Source organism: Poecile atricapillus, chromosome W (assembly GCF_030490865.1).
Source record: "Poecile atricapillus isolate bPoeAtr1 chromosome W, bPoeAtr1.hap1, whole genome shotgun sequence".
NCBI classification, from domain to species: domain Eukaryota; kingdom Metazoa; phylum Chordata; class Aves; order Passeriformes; family Paridae; genus Poecile; species Poecile atricapillus.
The window spans coordinates 99,390,263-99,410,228 of record NC_081288.1 but is presented as its reverse complement, the minus strand read 5'-3'; the positions used below and the strand labels follow the sequence as shown (position 1 = coordinate 99,410,228).

Here is a 19,966-nt window from a genome sequence, read left to right as displayed (position 1 = left end):
TTCGTTAATTCTTTTTCCTCTGCCCAGCTGTGGCAGGTGAGGGTGAGTGAGCGACTCTCATGGGTACCTGGCATTGGGTCAGCGTCAAACCACAACAGGTGGCCTGAGGACAACTGGGGTATGAACCCAAGATGGACCTTAGAGACACAGAAAATTTGATGCTTCTTACACTAGTCAAGTTGACTAAATTAGGAATGAGTCAATACCTATGTATGGTCTTTTACAAAGAAACAGAAATGGCAGCACTTTCTGAATTTTACAGAAGACAAGCTACCCAGGCACTTGAAAACTATCCACCTGTCTTTGAATATGTAATTATTTCTGGACCAATACCAGTCCAATAAAAGATAATAGTCTTCACTGAAGGCTGCAAAAAAAACCCCACAAAACTGTACTCTAGAGACAAGTCACAAGTATCCACTTATGAGGAGAGAAAGGGACCCAATATTTATAGTATCCAGCAGAGATCTCAGAAAAATTCTCAATGTAAGCTGTATCACTTAAGGAAAGCCACATGGTGCTCTCTGGAGATGGGAAGAAACAGGAAGAGACATGGTATTTGCTTCTAAGTTCTACACACTTGCAATAGACTAGCCCAAATGCCTCTGATAAGAGCAGCCTCAATTTGAAGGCAAAACTCCTGCAGAACACTGTTGGCAGGCATTTTATTGAAGATTTTTCTTCATTAAAATCTTGAGTCACTATTGTTATGAACACTAAATGACAGGAAAATAAGCATGGAAGGTAGTGTACTAAGTACACTAACATTAACTGAAACTCTGGGGAAGGAAGGGCTCCCATATCTTCATTTCTGTCTCCAGCCAAAGTGATAAACAATAGCCAATAACAAATCATCTGGAAGACACTGTTCAATGGGAGATTAACCTCAGCAAATCAAATCAGTGACAGATATTGGTCTATTAGAAAGCTAGGCTTGCAAAAAAAAAAAAAAAAAGGTAGAAAAGATGTGGCTTTGAAACCTTTAAATCCCCAGTAACATTTAGAACAAGTGTCAAAACCTCATTTTTGTCAAAGGTTTTTTTGACCTGCACTAGCAACAGATAGTGTTAAAGAAAGAAGTATTTATTCAATTGATTTATGAATGCAGACTGAAGTTTTTGTACTCAATGCCAGTTCAAAGGAGTCAGGTTCAGTAGCCTGCAACATTTTTAAAGAGACTTTGGAATGTTTCAACATGATTGGGCTGGAGCAGATAAATAAAACTGGGACAGCATAAAAGTATGTATTTTTCAAAATGAATGTTGATTCCAAGTAATCAGCACAGGGAGCCTTCACTGATGCAGAAAACTATATCTTCCAATGCAGAAAGAACCTCAGTGAAATCTAATGACAGTCCAATCACCTTTCTGAGAAGGTATTAGTTTCCTTAACATGTTATGTCTGCACTTTAAAGGACACTTATCTTAGAATGTGTAAGATTTTTCCAGTAATTAACACACACTACATAAGAGTCCCTGGATAAGGCACAGCCCTCCCAGATGTCATGACAGGAACATAATCATTAGAGAATATAAAAGGTTAACTATCACTTTGATAGAACTTTTTCTCTTTCCCAAGATCTTAGATTAAATTAATTAACAAAATACAAGTAAATTCAAAGTTAAAACTATTAAGTATAGCAATACTGACCTCTATACTAGACTCTAAGTCTCCAACAATATGACTAAGAATCTAGCAGATCCTTAATTGAGATATCAAGCCCCAGTACCACAGTAATTTTAAATATTCTTGTAATCTATATAAATATTAAAAACCTTTGTACTGAAAGAAAAAATTTATAAGCACACTGAAGCATGACAGTAATAAGACAATAAAATATTATTTTCAGCATAAAATGACAAGTAACTTACCTAACAACTCTTGTTCTCATTGTTGTATTAGCTGGCCACTTGTTTTGCACAGACTTCTGCAAGCATCCATAAATATATCTCAATGTCCTGTAAAAATAATAACTAAGGAATAATTTCATTTAAAAATCTTAATGAGTAAAAATAGCTGGTCAGAAAGAATCTAGTCCAGTCTCCTCCAATTCAGACATAAGCTGTAAATTAATTTAAAATCTGCTATAACAGTCCATTTACAAATGGCAAAGAAAGTCCTTGACTAATGCACTATATTTGTGAAGGTAAAATTCTGATAAATCATGTATACATTATATGGTTTATAATACTTTTTTTCCTATTTCTCTAGAAAACATTTCCTTTTTTAAAAAAAGGTTTAGTTTGGTGGCTTTTTTCCTTTATTTTTTCCACTTTTTAACTGAATGAATAATAATTTGTGAATCCATAACTAGAGGTCAGGTGTTTAAAAATATTTACGCAATAGTCCTCGCCTATAAAAAAACTAAGAGCCCTCTGGTGTATTTTAGAAAATGTTGAGATACACCATATACTTAACAGGATGAAGCTTTTAATACTAACTGTGCTGGTTTTGTATTAATTGATTTGTGCTGAAGAGGGGAAAAGTCAGCCACGGAAGTGATTCTCTGTGAAGAACTGCTAGCAGCTTCCTCCGTGCCTGGCAAAACCAATCGTTGGCTAGCTCTGAGAAGTGGCACACTACTAAGCCAATTAGAAAGCTGGTAATGCCTCTATGATAACATATTTAAGAATGAAAGAAATGCAAGAAGTTCCCTGCTCTCTAAAGAGAGGTGGGGGGGCTGGCTGGTGCCGCTTCCCAGCAGGGGCCACTGGACCTCATCCTGGCGCTGCCCTCAGGCCATGCTGCCGGGGGCCATCCCAGCGCAGCGAGCAACTATGGGGCCAGGGCAGTGCCGCGCAGCCGTGGCTCTTTTGGTACGGCTCACAATGGACTTCATTTACTTCACCGCTTTTAGCCAGCCATGCTGCGGACAGAAAGACAAAAGTGGCGGCAGCACCTTTTCTTTTTTTGGTGTCCCGCATGAAGAAAAGGTGCGGAGTGGAGCTGGCAGCTGGCGTGGCTTGTGCAGTGCTAGCAGAAACCATGTGATGAATAGAGAGAAGCACGGCTAGCAAATCACCGATTGTAGAGCCTGGACAAGATCAACCTTTCAGTGCTGCAGAACTCTATAAAAAATGTTTCTGTAATAAATTATTATTATTTGTTAATCAAATGTAATATTATTACTAAAATAAAATATGATTGCTAAGGTTATTTTAAAAAGCTAACATTGCAAAAAGGCCTAACCACAATGACCACATATCCGGCTGTGAAGGCAAGAAGCTGAAACTGTAGAGCTGAAGCTGCAAGATGCTATCCGGCTGTACAAAGGGGAAGTAGAACATCTCCTTATTAAGGAGAATTGCCTACCCACGACCACCAAGAGGCAGAAGAAGACCCCCTAGCAACAGGAGGCGCAGGCGCTGATGCGATCCAGGAAGACACAGATGCAGGGACTGTATAAAAAAGGAACCTCCTCAGCCAAGGCACGCGCCGTGTGCTGGACACTTAAGAGGAAGTGTCCTCTGGCTCGCCCCCAGCTGGGTTTTTGCTTGCTTTACTGCTTGCTGGATTAATAAAAATTGGCTTTTATAAATTATTTAAAATTGTCCCTTTTATTTTGTCATGCCAATTTATAACAGTTTCAACTGATAGAACTTGAAAACAAACAAACCTACGAACACCAATTCTCTCATGAGTCAGAGAAAAGGAAAAAGTGAGAACACGTGAGGAGAACAATATAGTGACACTAAGGTCAGTGCAAAAGAGGGGGAGGTGCTCTGAGCATTGGAGCTGAGATTCTTCTGCAAGCCATGATGTGCAAGCCATGATGAGGACTATAATACAACAAACTGTTTCCCTGTAATTCATGAAGTGCACGGGGGGATGCAGCGTTTACCCGCAGCACATGAGAAAAAGGCACTCATGCTGGAGCGTGTGGATGTTGAAAAGCTGTGATCTGGTGGGAGGTTTGAACAGAGAGAGAGAGAACCTTTGCTTTCAGAGACAAAGAAAGAGGATCCTTGCTTTTATACTCTAGAACAGCTCATCCTTAAAAACTGCACCCCATAACTAAATGGCCCATGAAAAGCAGTTGCGGGAAGACTGCAAGCCGTGGGAGGGACTTCACATTGCAAGCAGGTTCTGGGTGGACTGCTAGCTGTGAAAATTAAAACCACCTTGAAAAAGTTCACAGAAAACTGTTTCCCATAGGAAAGACCCCATGGCATAGAAAAAGAGACTCCTCTCCTTAAGAAAACTGAAAAAAAAAAAATCTTAAGAAGTGGCAAACTAACTAAAATTCCCATATTTTGTCTCCCTGCACTGTCAGTGAGAAAAAAAAGAAGGGCTGGGGTGGGGGGTAAGGTGTTCTAAAGGTTTATTTTTGGTTCTTATTATCCTCTTCTAATTCTGTTAATAAATTTTTCTTTATACCTTTTAAAGTTTTGAGCCTGTTTTTCCCTTAAAGTGTTTTCTCCTAATCCTTATCTCACCCCATGAGTTTTCTTTCCCCCTCCTCTGCTTAACTGTAGCAGAGGAAACTGAGTAAATGATTTTCGTGGGTGCGCTGGCGTTTGGCCAGTGTCAATCCATTACACTAACTTTGCTATCACTGACACAAAAGAACTTTCTGTGCTGTTCCGCGGTGAGTTGACCATGGCCAGCAGCTAAGCACTTACCCAGTCACATGCTCACTTCCTTTCAGCAGAATAAGGAAGAAAATAATAAAATCATAGAATCATTTAGGTTAGAAAAGAGTTCTAAGATCAAGTCCAACCAGTAACCTAACACTGCTAAGTCTACTATTAAACCATATCCTTAAGTGACACATCTACATGCCTTTAAATACCTCTAGGGATGGTGACTTCACCACTTCCCCGGGCAGCCTGTTCCAATGTTTCACAACCCTTTTGGTGAAGAAATTTTTTCTAATATCCAATCTAAACCTCCACTGTCACAACTTGAGGCCATTTCCTCTCATCACTTGATACTTGAGAAGAGACCAACACCCACCTTGCCACAACCTCCTTTCAGGTAGTTAGAGTGATAAGGTCTCCCCTGAGCCTCCTTTTCTCCAGGCTAAACAACCTGAGCTCCATCAGCCACTCCTCATAGGACTTATTCTCCAACCTCTTCCTCAGCTCTGTTGCCTTTCTCTGGACATGCTCCAGCACCTCAATGTCTTTCTTGTAGTGAGGGGCCAAAACCTGACCCCAGTATTCAAGGTGTGGCCTCACCAGTGCCAAGTACAGAGGAACAATCACTTCCCTGTTCCTGCTGGCCACACTATTTCTGCTACAAGCCAGGATGCCATTGACATTCTTGGCCACTTGGGCACATGCTGGCTCATGTTCAGCTGGCTGTCAACCAGCATTCCCAGGTCCTTTTCCACTGGACAGCTTTCCAGCCAGTCCAAGCCTGTAGCACTGCCTGGGGTTGTTATGACCCAAGTGCAGGACCTGGCACTTTGCCTTATTGAACCTCATACAATTTGCCTCAGCCCATCTAACCAGACCGTCCAGATCCTTCTGCAGAGCCTTCCTATCCTTAAGCAGATCAACAGTTCCACCCAACTCTGTTCCATCTTCAAATGTACAGAAGGGCAAAAGCAAGAGAAACTCACGAGCTGATATAAAGACAGTTTAATAGCTAAAGTAAAAGCTGTGCATGCAAGGAAAGCAAAATAAATAAATTCACTACTTCCCACTGGCAGTCAGACATTCAGCTATCTGCAGTAAAGCAGGGTGTTGGGGGTTAGGTGTCCTTCTTTTAGTTCTGGCTCACCTGTAGAATTTTTACACATTAGTTGCAGGGAAAACCTGACTGCTGGTACTTGGTGGGTACTTGAGAAACACAGAGTTCGGCTGGGCCCAGGGGGGAAGTGGGACAGGAAAAGGGGAGGGCGGGGACAGTTTGGCGGGCTTCTTCGGCTTCAGAGGACACTGCTGAGAGCTGTTGCGGTGGGGAGAAGGGAATTTCACCATCACCCAGATGGAGCTGCTGCTTCTTCTTTTCCCCTCTTCGTTGGTGGGCCTCGCACCCCTTGTCCTGCCGGGACATGGCAGTGCCAGCCACTGCCGTGGAGCTGCTGATACACCTCAGCCACCAGACTGGGATCTCTGCTCATTCCTGCTGTTCCAGCTAAGTGTTCCTCAGAGCCCTGCAGGAGCACTGGGACTGACCGCCCGAGGAGGTTTGTGAAGCAAAGCTTCTCTTCCATCCTCTCCCGTCTCAGCAGAGAAGGCTGTCACGGGGTCCCTGGTTCTGTTTTGTTGTTAATGCTGTAGTTACTGTTGTTTGTTTGCCTTGTTATACATACTAGTAAAGAACTGTTATTCCTATCCCCAGATCTCTGCCTGAGAGCCCTTGTTTTCAAAATTATAATAATTCGGAGGGAGGGGGGGTCTACATTTCATTCCAAGGGAGGCTCCTGCCCTCCCTAGCAGCCTGCTTACTGGGGGGTAGGGCAGAATGGGGAGAGAAAATACAACCCTCAACACTGTGCAAGCACTGTTCACCCAAAACATGGGTGTGTTATCAACATTGTTTTAGTCACAAATCTAAAAGAGAACACCATTCAGACTGCTATGAAGAAAATAATCTCCATCTCTTTTTCCATATAATTTGCATAATATGCTTGGGTTGTACACTATCCAGTACATCTTCATTAACCTTCCCTTAGTCTATAGCCCCCCCCCCCCCCCCCCCAAAGTGACCATAAAATGTCCATTCAGTTCACTTAGTCTGTAACCTGGGCTCTTATGGCGGTCACTTGGAACAGGATAAGTACTGCATTGTGTGGAGTTATTTGGCACCAAAGGCAGCTCAGATTGTGTCACTGCTGTATTTGCACTGCTTTTTGCAAAGCTCATCCACCACTAGTTCAGGTGGTCCCTTTTATAGTAGTACTTCTAGCATGCAACTCAAATAATGGGTTACAACAGTTTAATCACATATCCATTACAATCTCCACCCCTGGTCCTTTTGGACCAGGCTATAGAGTTTTACATCACAGTGAACTCCATGCCTTGCCCCTGATCCAGCATGGATTCTCCATGGGCAACAGTCCCTTTGGAGGCATACTTGTTCTAGCATACAGATCCACAGACCAGCCACTTCAACTCCAGCTCATACTGGAGTTCCTCCATGTCCAGTATGGCAGCACTAAACCATGGCATGATTTCATTCAGGCCACGATAGTCCACTGTTAGTCTCCACCCTCTGCCAGACTTTTGCAGGCTATATGAAACTATTCAAGAGTGATTGAGTATTACTGATTACTCCTTGGCTCTCCAATTGATGAATCAGCTTATGAAAGGGAACCAGGGAGTCTTGGTTGGTGCAATATTGCCACTAGTTCAATATCATGGTAGCAGTCTGCATCTGCTGCTCTTCAACACAGAGAAAACCCATAACAAAAGGTCCTGCAAGTGACTGGGAAAAGTAAACAGTTGTTTATCCTTCTTTGCATATACAGCAGCTACACCAAAGGCCTACCACTACCCTTTTAGATCTTTGAAATACCCTCTCCTGAAATAGTCTGTACCAAGGATACATGGAGTCTCCAGGTCAGTCACAATAGGATACTTCAGTCACTTATTCCCTGTGAGGCTTGTCCCAGCTTCAAACACAAATTATTTGGATTCCCTTGTTATTCTAGAAATCCAGATGGGTTTCATCCCCTTGGACCCTAATGGCATTAGGGTACACTGTGCACCCATGTCCACCAAAACCTTATACTCCCATAGGTCTGATGTGCCAGGTCATCGAATCCACACAGTCCAATAAAACCAGTTGATCCTTTCCTCTGCTTGACCCCTCTGTTCTTGGTTGGAGCATTCAACTCCTGTAATTGTAAACCAGAAGTCCTTTCATTAGAATCAGGAGAATCAACCCTTCTACTCTGTCTGGGGAATTGTTCAACAGCAACTGGAGCAGTAATCTTTTCTGAATGGAGCTTTTCTGGCTGCTGCTTTTCCTTGCAATTCACATATGTGGTCTAGGTTTGAGGTAGGTGCAATGCTCCAGTTCATGTCTTCCCTGTGGTTGCAGAGCTAGAAATCACAGGGTATCATATAGTGTGGACCCACAGTTCCCTTTCCCTTGAGCAGAGAAAAGCTGATTTCATATGGCACTCCTGATAGTCGAGACACCAAACTATAAGGGTAAGAAGAAAGGGATATTCTCTTAAGAGCACCAGAGCTGGCAGATCAGTTTTTCCACAGTTGGTGCATCAATGTCTATTATCACCAGGGTACTGGTGTACAACATTGGTGTGTTCCATACAAGCTTCTGCCACATGGACTGGAAATACAGGACTTCATCCAGATCTTTGGAGGCCTGTTTATTGTTCAGATTGCTGTAGGTCACCACCATCACTAAATCCCTCAGATACTGAATACCTTCCTCAAACATGGTCCTCTTGCCTCATTAGTTCACAAGACTTTCCTTGAGGGAATACCTTGTCTTCATACTTGACAGGAGCCACTTCCAGAGACTGTGGATTGCTGCCCATCTTTCTGTCCCTTTGTTGATTTCATGGTCCCTTACTAGGGATCCCAGTTGCTGGTCTATAGTGTTCTGGGGATGCAGGATCATGTCCAGGGAGGCTACAGTTACTGGTGATCGGCATGGGACTCAACGAGACGAGCTTCTGCTTGGTTAATCTCAGGAAACCATTTATTCAATGCAGGAACAAACTCAGCTTAAATCCAGAGACGGAGAGCCCCGAAGAGAGGCAGAGTGGTGGGTTTTATGGGACAGAGCCGGGGTGGAGTTTAAGGTCAGGGTCTAATAAGGACATAGCAAGGGAGAAACCTCAGGGGCACAAAACCAATCAGAACACCCTGGACTGCCACTCCACAAGGGTCTGGGGTGAGGCAACTCTTCCTGGGATCACAGGGCCCATTCCCCGAGGCAGAGGGATGGAATTTACTCTTCCCAGGCTTTAAAGCCACACCTCTCACTTTAACAATGTTTATCTGAAACGAAATCTTTGCCTCCCTGGGCGGAGGCACCTCACACTGGTCTTGTCTACCTTCTATAATTCCTGACTGTTAGACCCAATATCCCAGCATTGGAGCAACCAGATCATAATTTGCTCATCTGGCTGGTGACCATAATCTTTCCACATATCTCTCAGTTCACTCAAGGATAGAAACCATGTGATTTCTGATTCATTTATGATTTCAGTCTTTTCCCTCTCCTGTTCTTGTGACTGCTGCAGAACAGGCCGACTCTTCTGATTCTTCTTCCTGCTCTCCCTTCAAGAGAAGTTTTTTCTTCCCTTACTAGACAAGTGGACCTCTGCTTCCACTGTTTTTTCTTGACTACAGGAATAACTCTTATACTTGAGAGCTAGATCTCTGGCTTAGCTACAGTGTCTGTTTGTATGTTCTAACATTCAGAGACCCTCTTGAGCCCTTCAAGTGCTTAACATAGGTTCAGTAGAGGTAGAGCAGGCCCCAGAACAGTTCTAGAAGTTGTGTCTGATATAGACAATGCATAATTTTATCAAGTGTTCTGTTGCTTCAATAGCATTCCATGCCTGTTCAAGTTTCAAGTCCTAAGTCATTGTAGGGGGGAACACTCTAGGTACCTGCCCAAGTTCTACACACCTTGTCACCCATGACCCATGTGCCTCAGAGCACACCCCTGTGTGGCATTTCAAATTAGCTGACTACCTTTTTGAAAAGCCAGAATTATATTCACAACACATACCAGTATAAGCATTCTGGTTACACAAGGATATTTCAGAAACCAGAGTCATTGTAAGAAGGCAGGAAACATCCATCTACCACCAAGGAGAAGGTGCCATTCTTCATTTCCCCCACAAAATGGCTTCCAGAGAAGATGAAAAAGGTGCAACTGTTGATTGCCTCAGAGTTGGTTTCCAGAGTACTGGGACAATAGCAATACATGACACAATCAACAGATTAGGCTCAAGGCCAGTGCTATTACCATAGCTCTCCCAGATATAAGTGCAACAAAGTGATAAACAACACAGCAAACTGCAAAAGCCAAAAGCAAAGCAGCTATTAACAAGCACTAGAGTTTGAGGCAGAGCAAGAGATGGAGCATGTCATGAAGCAGATGATGTAACAAATAAACCAGTATCAAGAAAAAAAGGCAACATTGTGACCAGCAAGAGCAAGTAACAACTTGTCAAGTAATAACTAAACAGTTATAAGAACTACAAATGTAATCTAGCATGCTCAGATCAAATCTGTTGTTATCTAGAACCTCTCAAGCCCCACACTGGGCTCCAGAAACAATTGTCATGGGTTGACTCCAGCCAGCATCTAAGCCCCCAACCAAGTTGCTTGTTCACTCCTCCTGAGCAGCATAGGTAAGAGAATTGGAAGGGCAAAATCAAGAAAAACTCATAGGCCGTCATAAAGACAGTTTAATAGGTGAAGTTGTGTACACAAGCAAAACAAAATAAGGAATTAATTCATGACTTCCCATTAGTAGGCAGATGTCCAGCCACTTCCAGTAAAACAGGGACTCACCACACATGAGGTACTTGGGAAATATTCCTTTGGCCAGTTAGGGTCAGCTGTCCTGCTTGCATGCTCTCCCTACTCACCTTTTTTCAGAGGTGGAAGGAACAGCAGGCAGCAGCTGAATAACAAAAAGGAGAACAAAAAAAAGGAAACCTCTACACTGAAAATACTGTTTAACAGTAGCCAAAATACCAGCATGTTAACCGTGCTGTTTTAGTCTCAAATCCAAAACACAGCACCATTCCAGCTACTATGAAGAAAATTAATTCCATCCCAGACAAAACCAGTGCACAGTGCAAAAATTATCATTGTTTATATTAAAAGCTAATGATAAAAAAGTGAAAGAAAGCTGTTAGCACTACACACTTTTTATTCAATGGTTTCAGGCTAAAGAAGTTATTGTAACTTTTTTTAAAAAAGGAAAAGAACAACCTGTGCATTTCCCTAATACCCCAAGAGATAGAAGTAAACAAAGCAAGGTGTCATTCTACTGCCACCCATTTGTATAGTTAAAGCTTTTAATAATTCCATCTCTTTTTCAGAGTAGGAAGACTGGAAAGAATTATATCTTATTATTATTATACTGGAAAGATATATACCTTTATCTGTGATGCCTAACTCTGACACCCAAGAAAGCACTGAATTTCACATAACACCATGGAGACAACTGTTAAGTAGAGAAACTGAAAATGTGAGTGTGTAAATTAGAGAGTTTTCTTAAGTCACTGGGTAAGAAAGTTAAAGGTTTAAGCTAGTTTAGAAAATAAGAGGCAAGATGGAAGAATCAGGGTGTTGTCTCTTCCTCCTTCTTCTAGAGGTTTTTGGGTAGTAGTAAGTGATTGGATAGAGAATGCCACAGTGCAGCACACAGGTGTTAGGTCATTGGGTCACTAAGAAAAATAATATACTTGGCATTTGTTAATTGGTTAAATAGACATATAAAATACCTTGAAGAAGTTCTTTGTTAGCCATTTTGCACCTTTCTATCTTTGTGCATGTAGCTCCTTGTACCCTGTATACATGTAATATAGATAAAAGAAGAATAAACAACCAAGTCTGAACAAGAGAAAACTGCCTCTCTCTCATCAATCTCAGTCCAAGGGGGAAAAAGAACCCAATCACAAGTGTCCCATCAGGACAAAGTGGTATCCAAACACGTGGCACCTTAGACTGAGAGCCCCTTTTGAAAAAAGACAGCGAAAAGCTGGAGAACTCATCGGAGAGGGAAGAAAGAACTCAGTAATCCCTGTGTGCTGGTGAGAGCGGGAGAAGCTAAAGCCAGACGTCTGTGAGCTGCGAGACAGACCACGGATAGAGGAACCAAGAGATAAGCTGACCCTGAGGTCAGGTAAAACGTCAAAAGGGAGCAAAAATATGGGAAACACTATGTCCAAATCTGAGAGGGAGGTTGTTGTAATGCATTTAGAAAAACAGTATGACCTGAGAATGTACCCTCAAAATGTAGAATGTAAACTTCTTTCCCTTATCTCTTTCTCCTCAGTTCTCCTTATTGGCCGTGTGAATGTAATCCACCCTCTTCCCCCTGCCTTCAAAAAGACGTGTGTTATCAATATTCTTCCTCTTTCCCTCCTGCTCTCTTTCTCCACGAGATCCCAAGCACCAGAATAAAGCTGAACTTCCATCTCAGCAAGGGAAAGAGCATTGGTTTAGTTCCTCTGGTCCATGCTATAATATCTCCCCTGTTTCCCTGGCTGAAGCTGGCCGGACAGTGGCAACAGAGAAACAGGGGATTTAGTAATAATAGCAGGAGGTTTTAGCTATCTTGGAAACTGTGGTCAAGGAGCATCCGATCCCTATTTCCATGGATGAGCTTAAAAGCCTTCTATCCTGGATAAGGGCAGAATTCCCTAACATGGATCCAGAGAAAATTTTTATCCCAAGCCTGTGGGATAAGATAAACATGAAAATGTATGAAAAAGCCACTCTTAAGGACCAGGCAGTGGCTAAACTTTATCCAGCTTCTAGAATGATTTAGAAGTCATCTTCACTAAATGGGACTCTGAAACCCAAGCAGGGGACACTATGGATCCAGACACAGGAAGGGAGACTGATGGATAAGCTGGAAAAGGATGGGTTTGCCCCTGCCCTCTGTAATTCCATGGGGATCGATACATCTTTGGCTCACAAGACAACACCCAAAGTGTTGGAAATCCTTTCAAAAGATGAAATTACGGAGGTAAAAGCCACACAGGACACGGTATCTCCAACGAATGTCGCCCTGAAAATTAAGCCTTCTGATCTTGTTTTCATAGTTTCTAGCCACTTTCCCAGGAAAGTAGCTATATACATAGATGTTTATACACTCTTTCTAGGAAACGTCTTTTGATGGACATTTTGCATGACCAGTGTGATTGGGAAGGTGGTAACCTAAATATCCAATCCCTGGTCATTGCCAAGAATCTATAAATACTGGAGTCAGAAAAATAAAAGTCCTTTTTTCCCTGTCATACATTGAACTGTGTCCATGTGAATCATTTCGTGTCCTATAGTGACATACGAACACGGCAGAAACAGGAGATGTGGGAGGAACGGAGATTATGGGCTCAGATAAAGAACAGATGGGCTTATCTCAGATGCAGAATTCTCTCAGGCTGCAGAGGCTGTGTGAGCCTCCCTGAATGAATACTATCTTAACAAAGGGAGTGTCTAAGCCTGTTGAAAGCCCAGAGAAACAATCATGCAGAGATGAGGGGGCAATTCCAAAACGGAGGCAGAAACTGCAAAAAGGGGGTTCTGACGGCTCGGAGCTTTTGCAGGCCTGTCTGGGTTCTCTTGGAGCTGTTCCAGCGCTCGGCATGCTGTTGCAGGCAGAAGAGGGAGGGGAAATTTCCTTGGCTGCTTGCGCGTCAGCAGCCGAGTCCTTTTCCGGCCCTTGGGGGGTGGAGTGGATAAAGGAGTGGATGGCCTTGTCCCCCCTCCTGGGAAGGCACGGGATGGTTCAGCCCAACCCAGAGCGGCTCGGGACCCAGACGAGCATGGCAGCCCTTGCGCCCCGCCTACCAGGGGTGTGCTTTGAGCCACAGCTGCCAGTCAAAGTGACGTCAGCTGTGACGCAAAGCACAGACGGAGCTCTATACCTCGCCTGCGTCACCGCCCGCAAGCCAGCCCTCATCAGGAGCATTCCCTCCAGCCTCTGCACCGCCTCTGCACCGCCCATTGACCACAACGGGACCGCCCACTATGTCAGAGGCAGGTGTGGTCCCTTCACTCCATGCCCAGCCCAGTGTGGGGGGGCAGATGGATGGACAAGCGGAGCCGTGGCGTATGCCGACTGCTGCAGCCCTGTCACCATGGCAACTAATGCTGAAGCAAGCAGCAGCTACAGCTGAGCAACAATGTCGGCAAGCAGCAGCAGCCTTACAGCTGAAATTGCTTTGCAATACAGCTTCAGCAGAGCAACAACAGCTTGAAAAAACAACAGCTTCACCACAGCAGATGGCTTCATTGGATACCACAAAAAGCCAAAAGGCTTTTGACCACAGCCGTGCTAGCGCACAATCTCTTCAGTCTACAAATCCTCCCACAGACATGAACCCAGGGATACGGGACATGTCAATACAAAGTCCAGCATCTCTGGAATTGTTTCAACAAAACAGCTGAAAGGCAGAAATCAAGCAACAGGAAAGAGAAAGCTCACAAACAGATAATTTGAGCTTGCCATTCAAAGGTGCAAATGCTGAAGATATTAAAGAAATCTCAGCTGGTCAAGGTGTTTCTATGAAGACACCCTTGTCTTCTCAAGTTACAGCATCTGATACAGCTGCTCCAAGCGCCTGGTTTGGCCCTTCATCCATAAAGCAGCCAGCCAACTCCTCATCTTGTTCAGCTCCAATGCCTACATTTTCAAAAGAATTCCTCTGGAATTTTTTTCTTCAGCTGAAGGACTGTTTGAAGGACTTTCTTATAGCTTCAGATGGCAACCCAACCTCTGCAAATAATACCTATGCTCCTCTGCCAGCACCACTTTGTGGTCAACAAGAAGTTCAGCCTCCTATTGGAGCACCGCCTGTGGTGAATTCTCATACTACACCTCCAACATCATCTAATACAAGACAGCAAGTGACTACTTCCTTACCCTACAGAGAAGAGGGAGAGCTCAATGAGATGAATGACACAGTCTTCAAGCCAGGAGAAGATGCAAGCAAAGCCTTGGTGTCTCGTTTGCCAAGACATGTTGCAAGACGTGAACCCATTTCAACGAATTGGGCAGACATCAGAAAGAAAGGAGCTTCGACATGGCTGAAACAGAAGTCATGTCACTGCCAGTGAGATATGGCAGGCAAAATGCAAATCCCAGATGGGAGCCTCTGACTCATGATGTCATCAAAGACTTGATGCAAGTCATAAAAGATAATGGATTAAATTCCCCATGCTTCAAACAATTGTTGCGAGGCACATTCAACAATTATGACTTGGTGCCTTATGACTGCAAATACATTGCCTCTACAATCCTAACAGATTTGCAGTATATGCTATGGGATGTAAAGTGGTGCAGAGCTCTCATGCAATTGTTAAATACTTATGCTGGGGGCCCAAATGCAGCCCTCACATTGTCTCATCTCGTAGGAGATGATCCTCATGACAAACCTGAAAATCAAGCTGTAGATCTACCTTGGCAAGTGATTGCAGATATTAAAGAAGCAGCATGAAATGCAATCCTACTGGAATTCCAGATGGCATTTACACAGAAGTGAGACAAGGTGGTTCTGAGCCTTACACCTCATTTGTTGATCACCTCACGCAAGCAGTGGAGAGACAGTGTAGTGATGAGGCTGCAAAACCACTCCTCATCTGAAGTCTCACTTTTGCAAACACCAATAAAGAGTGCAAGTGCATTATCAGTGCCTTTCCTGGCCCAGAGCCAACCTTACCTCAAATGGAAGAAGTTTGCAGCAAAGTAGGCATGCCTCAGCACATCGCAGCAATTCATGCAGATATCCTGGGAGAAAAATTCAAAAAACTCCTTGATGCACACGATGAGAGGTTCACGAGAACTCTTGCAGCGCTCAACATGACTTCTCAGCAAGGCAATTCCTCAGAAGTCATGGCCATAGAATTGTCCAAGAAGCCACGCTTCCAATGTGGGAAACATGGACACATCAGAAAAACTTGTTCAGAGTCTTTAGGAAACGTGAAAACACCAGGCCTTTGCCCAAGATGTAGAAGAGGAAAGCATTATGCAAGTCAATGTTATTCCAAGATGGATGTGGATGGAAAATCTCTACCCATTCTGGGAAATGTGAAGAAAAGCATGGGATGCCAACTCGCTACGACACAAGTGATGGCGGTAACTCAGCAGTCCAAAATCCCTCAAGGAACACAGTGTGCAGAGAACCTCAATCGGATTCCATCCACAGGACCATCTGCAACTTCCCAAGTGATCCAGAGCTGCTGCCACCAGGGGCACAATGCGAATTGGCAGCTTCCAAATTAATCTACTTCATGAATGAAAGTCATGCAGTGATTCCCACGGGAGTCACTGGAACGTCATGGAAGAGGCAAGAGTTTTTAATTATAGGCAAGGACAGAAGCATTACTTTAGGACTCATTGTCCATCCATCAGTCATTTCAGCAAACCACAATGAAGAGCTGACAGTCTTAGCTTGACCCTTGCACCCTCCATTGATTGTTGGGTAGTAGTAAGTGATTGGATAGAGAATGCCACAGTGCAGCACACAGGTGTTAGGTCATTGGGTCACTAAGAAAAATAATATACTTGGCATTTGTTAATTGGTTAAATAGACATAAAATACCTTGAAGAAGTTCTTTGTTAGCCATTTTGCACCTTTCTATCTTTGTGCATGTAGCTCCTTGTACCCTGTATACATGTAATATAGATAAAAGAAGAATAAACAACCAAGTCTGAACAAGAGAAAACTGCCTCTCTCTCATCAATCTCAGTCCAAGGGGGAAAAAGAACCCAATCACAAGTGTCCCATCAGGACGCACTTTTTATTCAATGGTTTCAGGCTAAAGAAGTTATCGTAACTTTTTTTAAAAAAGGAAAAGAATAACCTGTGCATTTCCCTAATACCCCAATAGATAGAAGTAATGAAAGCAGGGTGTCATTCTACTGCCACCCATTTGTATTGTTAAAGCTTTTAATAATTCCATCTCTTTTTCAGAGTAGGAAGACTGGAAAGAATTGGCAACTGACTTGAATATATACAATTGTCTGCTAACTAGTACTATCCTCTATCTCTTTGTAGAAACAATATATCAGTATTTTTTTTTCTTCTTTCCCTGACCCCTTGTAGTCTGTTTTGCCTGTGACAGTAATTGGTGAATGATCTCTCAAAGGTCCTTATCTCAACCTTTTTTTATGTTTTTTCTCCCCTGTCCAACTAAGCAAGAGGAATGATAGAGTGGCTTGGTGGGTACCTGACATCCAGCCAAGGTACACCCACCACATTTGCAAAAATGCACAATTCATGTTTTGATTTTTTCTCCATATATATAACAGTCTGTTTAAAAGACAAATGTCTGCCAAGGAAGGTGGGAACCTTCCTAGAATGGAAAAGAAGACCCCTCTCTCCAATTTACTATAACTCAAAAAATTATGGGGCTTTCAGGCAAAAATAAAGGAGGAAAAGGAATAACAGTTCTTTACTAGAATATATATATTTTAAAAAACATAATAGACCAAACAACAACACAATAACAGAATTTTCCCACCCACCAAGCACTAGGATTCCCCTTTGGTGTAGTTACGACCACAACCAGCAGGGGGCGGTGGCAGCTCCAGTGAGGTGAAAACTGCAGTGATTCACTTGCAGCCGGCAGAGGGTGCTAGCGGGCTCTGGCGAGGCAGAAAAAGGGTGCAAGGCTTCCACCAGCTGGTGCCAGGAAGGAAGGAAGTAAATTGTTCCTTTTGCAAACTCACAGTCGGCGTTCAATCTCAGGGCTGCCAAGTAGCAGCCAGCAGAAGCAGGGTAAAACAGGCAGATTCGGTCATAGTCCGAATCACAGTGTAGCAAAAGTCCCTGCGTCAAATGCACAACTCCGGCAGCACGCGACCACTCTCTTCGATCCCACACCGGAAGGAAGGCAGGCAGCCCCCACCCTCCAGCAAGTTTCAGGCCAGCCCCAACACCTCTTGCAGCAATTTCTATGCTGCAATGACTAAAAAAAAAAAAACCCAGTGGGAGAGGCAAACACCCCCCCACCCCAAACCTCGCCAAGGACTTCACTGGAATGCCAGGGTCATCAGCCACTCTTTTGTTAACTCAGTCACCTTCTTTTCATCCCCCAGGTGCCACCCCCTTCTTCCAGGGTCTTTTTCAGATGACAGACAGGAAGAAATTCCCTGAAAAACCTAACCCACAACACAGCCCTAAAGAATTTAGTCTTAGTAGTGATTAGTATAAGATAGACCAATAAAACACCATTTTATGGTGCAATGAAAACCACAAACAGGAATTTTCAAGTACAAATTTGAACAGAAGAGTGCAAACTTACGGAGGCAGTATCTCTGCAGCCATGAATATTTTCTCCACCAATTCTGAAAGTATACTGAGTAGATGTGCCAAATTAGTGTTTACATCTTCATTTTTTTCTAATTTCGAAGGATTTAACTAAAACCAAAAGGGAAAAAGACATAAGTTTTGTCTCTTGAATAGAACTACATAACATTACACACTGAATACTATTTCAAAACAAATTAAATATTCTACTGCTGTACAAATCTCATACTTGTACAGAACTTACAAATCTGTTTCAAGGGTTGGCCTGAAAACTAATGTGAAAAAGCAAAGTTTTTAACTTATAGTGCACTATGCTTTTAACAGCACATGTAACACTACCCACAAGTACCCACCTTTTTCTATGTATATTTTCATCTTTTAATCCAGTATTCTGAGGACACAGCCCTCCCCTTTCCATAATTAAGTTCAAGTGAAACAGAAGTTAGGAGAGTTGTTTTAGAAATAAAGATAGGATCTAACACAAGCAGTTAATGTAAGGGAGTTTAAAAATGAAACTTAGTTTAGACATTGACTTCTAGCATATCTGGAGCTTAAAACAAGTTATTTAAGGTAGGCCATTCAGTAACTGCTACAAAAGAACATACAACTGCTAAAGAATAAATACATAATTTAAAGACATTTGAGTTTAAAAGCTTATTTAAAAGTGATGCTATGAACACTATCCAAGCTCACATTTAGAAAAACCCTCATAAGTTCAGTTCCAGTATTGAAATTATTTCTGAAGGATTAGTTAATGCTTGTAAATGAAATAAGCAGCAGATCATCATTTCAACAAATCAAAATTAAAAAAAAAAAAACAACCAGTTCAAGTTATCACCTCACAGGACTGCTTGCTCTCCATTATCTTTAATATACTGTCTTTTAGTGCATGATGAACAAAACGTGTTGCTGTGGCTTTCATATATTGCTCCATAAGTGTACTTGCTAAAGTGGTGGCACGAAACAAAGTAGTAGCTTCATCTGAAAAAAATAAAGTGTAAAGTTGGGAAAATGAGCCAACAAAAAGCAGAGGGGAAAAATAAGCTGTGTTCACAGTTTGACATATGATGCAATAAAGAGAGGAGACAGAAATGAAGACATGGGAGTCATTCCCTCCCCAGAGTTTCAGCTAATGTTAGTATAATTAGTACAGTACCTTCCATGCTTATTTCCCTGTCATTTAGTGTTCGTAACAATAGTGACTCAAGCTTTTCATGAAGAAATATCTTCAATAAAATGCCAGCCAACAGTGTTCTATCCTGGCCACAAACATGTGATAAGGCATAGACTACATGCATCTCTTTCTGGAGTATGAGCTGAAAGAAAACCAAAACAATGTTCAGAAATTTGTGTTAAAATAACAGTCACCACAAATACAACTTAGCAACATCTGCAAGTGTTATAGAAATTTCTCTCAAACAACAGAGAAAGTGAATTTTGACAGAAAAAATGAGGAAACAATACCTCTTTAAACTCACTGTACTCCTCTTCTGGCATGATCTTCTCCATAGAATATCGTGCTCGAACACGCAAAGATCCTGGCTCAATACCTTTCAGTGGTATATGGGAACTGAGCTGAAACCACTCGTCTGTTGCATGTCCTTTTTGTAATCGGCTTAATTGGCAACGCATAAACACTTTAAGAAAAAAGCATTGTTAAATAGACTATCTCCAGCAAAACAGTGCTAGCATTGAAGAAAAAAAGATTTTTTTTCAGCACATCACCTTGCTTCAGCAAAAGAGTATTAATAAAAATGATCAAAATTTGTGTCATCAAATATATGGACAGATTATCTCTTAGATGGTTTAACAGACTCCTGAAAACTGAAGTTGAAATATGAAGCATGCTGTAAATAATGTATACCCAGAGATATTAAAAAAAAATTCTTTTTAATGCCCAAACAGGGGAAAAAGGCCCTCTGCTCCCCCAGCTACCTATCAAACCTAGGCAGCAATCAGAAAATTAAAACAGGTAAAATTATTAGAATTCACTGTCCTCTTTTGAAGCCCTGAGCTCATGCCTCCATTAGGTCT

General features: G+C 42.5%; 1 protein-coding gene across 7 annotated transcripts in view; it reads right to left on the bottom strand.

Annotated features, from left to right (window-relative positions):
• The window catches only part of LOC131591631 (ras GTPase-activating protein 1-like), a 183,982-nt gene that overhangs the window by 45,743 nt on the left and 118,273 nt on the right, over nucleotides 1–19,966 (bottom strand). For 5 of the 7 annotated variants that reach the window (XR_009280424.1, XR_009280423.1, XM_058862524.1 and 2 more), the window contains 5 exons: nucleotides 19,397–19,569; nucleotides 19,089–19,248; nucleotides 18,771–18,913; nucleotides 17,928–18,043; nucleotides 1,872–1,973 (listed from right to left, as the gene is read on the bottom strand). Coding sequence is in view for 5 of the 7 variants with exons in the window: in XM_058862524.1 (XP_058718507.1) it covers nucleotides 1,872–1,973; nucleotides 17,928–18,043; nucleotides 18,771–18,913; nucleotides 19,089–19,248; nucleotides 19,397–19,569 (694 nt within the window). In the remaining 2 variants the exon portion in view is untranslated. Of the gene's footprint in view, nucleotides 1–1,871; nucleotides 1,974–17,095; nucleotides 17,306–17,927; nucleotides 18,044–18,770; nucleotides 18,914–19,088; nucleotides 19,249–19,396; nucleotides 19,570–19,966 lie in introns of those variants that run through there. The other 2 variants (XM_058862527.1, XM_058862530.1) reach the window with 2 other exon arrangements.